Source organism: Cyphomyrmex costatus, unplaced genomic scaffold (assembly GCF_001594065.2).
Source record: "Cyphomyrmex costatus isolate MS0001 unplaced genomic scaffold, Ccosl1.0 scaffold364, whole genome shotgun sequence".
Lineage (NCBI taxonomy): Eukaryota > Metazoa > Arthropoda > Insecta > Hymenoptera > Formicidae > Cyphomyrmex > Cyphomyrmex costatus.
The window spans coordinates 926,834-934,873 of NW_017277819.1; the positions used below are offsets into that span (position 1 = coordinate 926,834).

General features: G+C 32.3%; 1 protein-coding gene across 1 annotated transcript in view; it reads right to left on the bottom strand.

The window, feature by feature from the left end:
• Positions 1 to 6,132: 6,132 nt before the first annotated feature.
• The window catches only part of Mdr49 (Multi drug resistance 49), a 27,688-nt gene continuing 25,780 nt past the window's right edge, over positions 6,133 to 8,040 (bottom strand). Inside the window, exon 14 of the mRNA XM_018543257.1 lies at positions 6,133 to 6,873. Within this exon, the coding sequence (XP_018398759.1) occupies positions 6,667 to 6,873 (207 nt within the window). The 3' untranslated portion in view covers positions 6,133 to 6,666. The remainder of the gene's footprint in view (positions 6,874 to 8,040) is intronic.

Genomic DNA, 8,040 nt, shown 5'->3' on the forward strand with positions numbered 1-8,040 from the left:
TGTAGAGTAAAAAAGCATATTATTTCAAAATATTAAATTAAAATTGAAATATTAGTTTAACACATCTTTTTAAAATAAAATATATCTACTAGTCCAGATATTATAATAACTGGAGAAATGTATACAGGAAAATATTAATAATCATGTTATAATCTATTGAAATTTCCCAGATACTGCATTTATTATTCTAAATGCATTGTATTAATATAATTTAAATATCAAAATTTAAAGGATAGTAATAGACAAATTGATCTCTTTTATCATGCAGATTTATTTACCTCTTTCCGATACAGAATTTTAACACATAACGAGATATAATCGTCAGCCGGCAATTTAGCACAATTAATTTCATAATAATTAATAATTAAATTGCGCGTCATTTGTCACAATTAATACCAGTCAATTTTGAATAAGTAAAAGACTATTTTATAATCTTTATATATAAATGAAAAGAGAGGAGGGAAAGAGAGACAGAAACGGTGAGATTGTAATTTACTTTATTTATTTTATATTAATTTAACTGATCAACGTGAAATAAAAACTTGGACCAGACGTGCGACTTATTTCCCCCTGGAATTTGTACAGCGGCATCAGCAAAAGTTTGCTTAAAAACTCCAATGCAATAGCTATTGCAGCCACCATAAAGTCTCGTAACTTTACAAATTCACTCAAGCTTTGTGAAGAACTCCGCTTCTCTCTTTTTATCTCCCTCGCACCTTTCTCTCTCTCTCTCTCTCTCTCTCTCTCTCTCTCTCTCTCTCTTTCAATGCCTGTCTGTTAAGTCATCACCATCCATCGAACATGATATTCGCTTTCTAAATTGATATTCTTTCTGGAACATCAAACCTCCGGTAGTTTCTTCTTTTTGATGATATCTTAATAATGATAATAAGGTAGAAACATTCGCTTTTCTTTTCATTCATATACGCGCAAGTCTACAAACTTTTTACTGATGAATTTCAACGAGATATCTGGCGAAATAAAAAAAATAATATAATCCCAATGGACGTGAGACGGTATGGTAATTTCATTTCCGATGAGTTTTATGTACTTCAACCTGCCACTGCTACTTGAAGTGAGAAATGAGGGAGAAAGTACTCTTGTTAATCAGTAACTTGCCTCATTCTCCCCTTTTCTCATATCGACGCCATATAAATAAAAGTGTAATAAAAATAGATATACTTGAGATCTAGGCGGCAGACGACAAGATAAAGGCGTGCCTTTTTTGTCCCATAATATAAATTGTGCCGTTAAAAGTACAATATATATACGACGTAAAAAGTTGATTGCCTCTTGAGGCGAATAACGCTACTTAAGATGGACACTTTCCATCCGATAATTTAGCTTATCGTGAAAAAATTATTATTTAATTGTTAGAAGCTCTTACAGCTTCTCAAGTTTTAAGCGTTTGCCGTAATTAAATTTTTCCGTCAAATTTTTCCTAAGAAAAAGTCGATCCTAAGTTCATCGTGGAATTATGAAGGATGAGCCAATATGTCTGAAACATTCTTTATAAACGTCATCTTCATCTGATTAATTAATTTCTTCGCGTACAATAATGCAGAGCAGAATAACGTCGGTGAAAAGACATCGGGGAAGGGAAGAAACTGTAATTAGATCGCGTTTCTTCTGACGATTTTCGTCTCCGTTTTATAGCTTCTTCTCTTTATTATTACGTTACAATGATATTTCTCTCCGATAACAAAAGATTAGTATCTCATTCTCGTATCATTGAAAATGTACGCGGTAATAATTTAATACATGCACGTTTGATCTTTTGTGTAAATGAACTTTTTTTTTTACACATCCGAGCCGAATTTATTCTCCATTCTTACTTAATTAATTGTAAGATTTCTTAAATGTAAGTCTTTAAATTACAGCCGCAGCCTTAATTTTAAATAGCTTTTTGCAATTGATTATAGATTAAAAGTGTTACGAGGATACATTTTTTTTTGTTTTAATTATTTTTTAGAATTTTTTAGAATAAAACATAAATATAATTTATAATATTTATTTTGTATAAATATTTCTTTTGTAAATACAAATCTAAATTGTGTATAATAGCATTTTTTGTAGTTTTTTTAGAGAATAATTAAAATTGTTTTGAGTAGATATAGATTTTTGCGAGAATTTTTTCGAAGCAAAAATTAATCCTCTTATTTCTGATAAGCATATGCATGATTGACAGTCACTCCTTATTTGTTCAATCCTATATATTATTCACGTGGTTTTTTTTAAACGTAATTACTCGCATAAGGTATTATATATATTTCTGACATTATATCTTAACTTTTATTGTTCTCTTTAATTTCCAAAATCAAATAAAGATTGTCTCTCTCTCTCTCTCCCTTCTTTGATGATTTATAATTAAATAAAGATTAATAATATACTATGTATCTTTTAGATAAATATAAATGCTATTTTTTTTTAATTTTGAAAATTTATACTAAATATAATGTGTATAAATAGCATTCATACGTTCAGCAAATTTATAAGGCAGAAGTGTCCTAGACATCCCACGCGAGTAATAAAGGGTTAATGTTCCATTGTATCTCGATTAGGGACGATTGCTCTTTTGCATCCATGTGACCGCAACGTGTTTGCACAATATTATATCTTGGCTAATGGATTGCGACGACATTTGAGACGCAGCAGCTGCCTTAAGCTGAAGGGACAAATTCTGAAAAATTGTCCCGGACCTTTTTACACGTACCCTCTTCGCCGTAGAACATATATCATTGCTAAAGCCGATAAGCCTCCGCAACGGTGAATCTTATTATTAAGGCCTAAGAAGAGAAGACATTCCCGGGGTATCGAGAGAATGTAATCGCAAAATGACTTAGCTGTATGACGTGTAATTTATGACAACCGTCCGTTTCGAAAAGCCGATCACATTTTACTGCACAGATCGCTGATTGTTTCGCGATTATCGATTTTCGTTTTGTACAAAGAAAGCCGTTTTGTACGATAGAATCCCAAATACTTACACGCCAAAGTCGTATCTCGTAAATATATATATGTGTGTGTGATTTCCTATTTCATTTTATTTATTTCCCGTTGTATGTATTGTATATGGTACATGACTGTTATTACGGTAATAAATTTACTCATACACTATGCGCCGCTTTACATAATACCTCTCAATCGAATTCAGCACATGCTCGCGAACGAGTATATTTTCTGGTGAAGGAAAGTATTTCCTTCTCTGACCCAAATAAATACCATATATACGCGCCCTTGTCATTTCTATCATAGTTACCGTTTCATCTTTTATTTGTGCGTTACGTAATAACACTTGTCTTAAACGTTAAACTAATGTGCCGCTAAGGCATTGAAGAAAAGGACAACAATAATTTATGTCTTTCCTGCGAATTTTATATATTCGATGTTTTGTGCTATGGACCAATGTACAGGATGTATCAAAATTCTCAAAATATAACACAAAGGTTTTTGAAAAATTAAGTAAAAAGGTTATTTGTAAATTAAAAATATGGCAAGTCACAGACTATGTTTAGGTATGATCATCCGTTCATAATCTAAATCATCTAAAAGTAATCTGTAACTGTTCATATTTAAAAGCTTATTATCTAAAAAAATACTTAAAATAAAAATTTACAAATAACTTTTTTATTAAATTTGTCGAAAATTAACTTGCTATAGTATGGTATTTTGAGGTGCAAACTTTGAGATAAGATACCCTGTATATTTTATACCGATTCGGTTTGATATATTATATTTCACAGATATTTAAGAAGGGAAATTCCCCTTTTGTTTCGCGAGAGAATAAAATTGAACACCTGATTTTTTTTTTAGGGTAAAAAAGGAAAAATGAAGAAGCGCGTGGGTAGAGTGCAAGGCGGAGCGTTTTATTCCCGGAGAAATACTTATACATTTTTCATGCTATGTCATTTAGAATACCGCCACGACACTGTCGAAATTACACTGACGACGACAACGACAACGGTGGAATACTCTTATGTCACGTCCTTGAACACCTGTCGCCATTTGCACGCTTGTTACACGAGTTACGTCCCGCAAATCGATCGATTCAGTTACGTCGTCTATCTAATCTAACAGGACACGAGAAGAGAGTAGATAACATTAATTACGCTAATTGATATCTATTCAACACCGATCTTTCGTTTGATTTGAACAAGATATAACAGCGGATATGAATTATAAACTCTTGGACCCTAATTAGCATTTCCGAAAGAACCTGCTTATTATATTTTTTTTATTCGCACGGAAAGAAATTTTGCTAAAATATCTAAAAAGTTAAAAGTATCTAAAAACTAGATACAGATAAAAAAAATAATTTTATTGGATTTATCTAAATTAATCATGTGCATTATCACATTTATAATGTCAAATTATACCTCATTTGACTTGTTTTTAATAATTTCTATTGAATCATCATTACCGTTTTTACTTAATATAGTCATTAATTAAATTAAAACAATGGAGTTATAAAACAATTTATAATTTAAGATAATGTATTTAATTTGTAACTAAAATTTAATTTTTTATTTACTATACACGTTACATGGATGTTATTTATTTTGAAATTAATTACAAAAATAGATTAATTTACATTTTAACACAAAATGTTACTTTTATCTCGAAGGATTGGATTATCATTGCTCCTTTGATTTCTAACAATGTAGGATGCTTAAGATAGTTACTTCAGAATATATTGCAGCATTGCTTGAATTTTTTATAAATATTTTATTAATCTAATAAAATTATTTTTATATTTGTCTAGTTAAATTTTTAGCAAAGCTTTCTCTTATAAAAAGAACAACTTATATAAATATATAACTAAATTTCCTGGAACTCGTCACGAGATATGTTGGCTCTCATAAAAATCGCGGTAACTTCGCGCAGCGTGTGTGCGCGCGCAAAGAAATATTATCACCTGAGAAAACGCTTTGGAGAAAAGTCGACGTGTACGAATAACGTCGAGATGGGTGGAATGGTAAAGTCTATTACGTCGCCTGCTGTTATGGATAATGTCACGTGACGCGTTTCGCCGTCTAGAAGGATAGATTGTTACGTGGGTACGCGAACGTACAATGCTTAATGATGTAACGTGGCCGCCAGGAGAAGTAACCTGTAACGTGCACGTCCCCCGTAAAAGGTCTTTGACGGGAGACTTAAGTCTATCAGCCGCAGAAACGTTTTATATGAAACTATAAAACGAGAAATAATATATGATAAGCACGCATGGTGATCGTAAATATATTATATTTCCCTAGGAAAAGGGAGGAAAAGAAAGTTAAGGGTGAATATCCATTCTATTTCCTTCATCAATTTTCGTTAGTAACAACTGTTGTTCAGGCTTGTATCTAAAAAAATATCTATCAAAATATGCAAATATAAATTTTATACTCGTAAAAAAATCGCAATATACTACAGTAATTCATACGTCGTGTCGATGTATAAAAAGATGATTGCTATAAGTTGACAGAGTTCATTCAAATGTCTCGCTGAAAATTATACCCGAGAATTTTCCCAGCAAACACCAACTAACAATAATACTACATCAACTCCAATAAGTTTCATCTAACAGTAACATAACTGTTATAATTTTCCATTTAACAAGATAACCGTTGTGTGTTACGTAACTGTTATGTGTTATATTATAGTTATCTTGTTAACTAGAAAATTATATTTAATAGTTATCTATAATTAACAGTTATATTATTGTTAGTTGATATTTGGGATATTATAATTTCCTACTCAACAATGTAATGATGTTATGTACAATATGTTTTATATTATATTTATATTGTTGAGTAGGAAATTATAATGTAAAATGTTGATGTTATGTTACTGTGCACAGAAAAATATTTTATTGCGAAAAACGATAATCATTCAATATATTTTCTTTTTGTTAAATATTAGTTATATTTAACAAAGAATATTTTCTTAGTAACAATCTTAAAATATTTTTATTACAATTTTTAGAAAAATTTATTATCATGGAACGAGAATTTATTTTCTTTTGACGAATATATTATAAAAAATTAGAAGAAACGACTTTATATTATAAGGAAATCAAATTTGTTTTAATTTAATAATCTTGATTGGAGTATTATTAGGATTCAGAATATATTTTAAATTTGATGCTTGTAGTAAATTTGCGGTTATATGAATTGTTTAAACAAGAGTAATTATTACCTATTTGCATACAATGTATATTTTTCTGTGTGTTAGTTGATGTTCAGGCTGACGTCGATACAATTCAAATTTAAATTTGTGATCAATGAAGTTTCCGCCGAAAATAAATCGCTTAATCCTCAATTAGTGATCTCAAATTGCGAACGGTGCTGTTTGTCGTCGCGCTCGCTACAGAGTCGGCACGGTGAATAAGTTAAACGTTCCATAAACCTACAGGAACCTGTCTTCTGTCCTAGTGTATCCATTCCTTTGGATGTCAGCCATCGTTTGTGTTCACTGACATCTCGTAGCCTTTCGGCGGTGACAATTGCGGCCACTTGAGTTCCGCTCTGCGATCTTTACGCGGTTTGGCTCTCTCCTCCACTTTCCACGCGTTCGATCATCCCTAAGTCGATCTTCGCGCCTCGAAGATGCTCGATGCACCACGACGGTTGAGTCGCGTACGAAGAAGGAAAAGGCGAAGGAATTCGACGTCTAGTCGCTCTTCTACTGCTGGATGGAGGACTGCTGAAGAGCGTGCAAGTGAGCGTAAAGACCACCGGACGCCATCAGGTCTTCGTGGGTGCCCATCTCGGCCACGGTGCCCCGATCGAGCACGCAGATCACGTCGGCGTTCCTTATAGTGGCCAGACGGTGGGCTATGGTTATACATGTTCTGCCCTGCATAGCCTTGTCCAGGGCCGCCTGCACGACCTGCACGCAGAAAATATCGGTTAATGCGAGAGGTTGTTTTCTAAGGATACAAGTGTACGACGATGGCGACAAGAATATAAATGTAAACGATCGTTAGGTTGACTTTTCCTTTATATATCTTGATCTTTCATGATTTTGTGCACATCAATACTATATGCAAAAATTAATTTAATTAAATTCTAAGTGTATCCGTGGCTTTAAAAGCTATTTAAAAGTTTAACTAGATACAGATTTGAAAATAATTTTGTCGGCTTATAAAAATAATTATATAGGACAATTAAATTGATTCTTATCAAAAGTATCAAAAGTTTTTTTTTGCAGGATTTATCATATTTGAATTTTCTATATAAATTATTTTGATGGTCCAACAAAATTATTTTTAAATCTATATCAAACTAAATTTTTAGATACCTCAACAAAATTCTTGTTCCTTCTTCTAAAGTTATGAAGTAAAAAAAGAACCTCAGTTTTGCCATTTGGAATGGTACCAAAGGATTAAGAATTATTTGAATAATTATTATAAAAAAACTTTTATTCGAGTATACACTTTTTATATGAATTAATATCAAGATATACCCGAGAATTAATCGCTTGCGTTGGAATAATATTTCTTTTATCAAGTGTATATTTTTTTTACTATTATTTAAAAAAAAAACGGATCACAAACAGAGAGAGAATTATCTTCTCTCTCAGAATTTATTGTATATCTCTAACACAGTGTAAAAAATTATTCACCGCTTACGAAATTCATTTCTAAAATAGTCTGATATAAATTTTAACTTTTAGTATCGCGTTGCATATGCATGACATCGATCCATTACGCAAAACGAGACGTGCCGCGTGTTAGCGTGGAAGTGTTAAAAACAAATTAACATTAATAATACAACGGCGCGCATATGTTCCTTCCGCGTACCTGGGATATAAATTATTCAATATGTCTTCCCACAACTGATTCTGTAAATGCAGAGTAATTAGCGCGAACGGCGGTTAATGCGGAACACAGTATCAGGAAAGCGATTTAGGCATGGGGCATTTCAACAAAGCTAATCGAACATAAGCACTTTCCCGTTTTCGTTTTATGGGACCCGATAAAAAGAGGGACAAGCGCCGTCGCTGGATTGTGTTCCGAGAGAGACAGAGAGAGAGAGAGAGAGGGGGGGGGGGGGG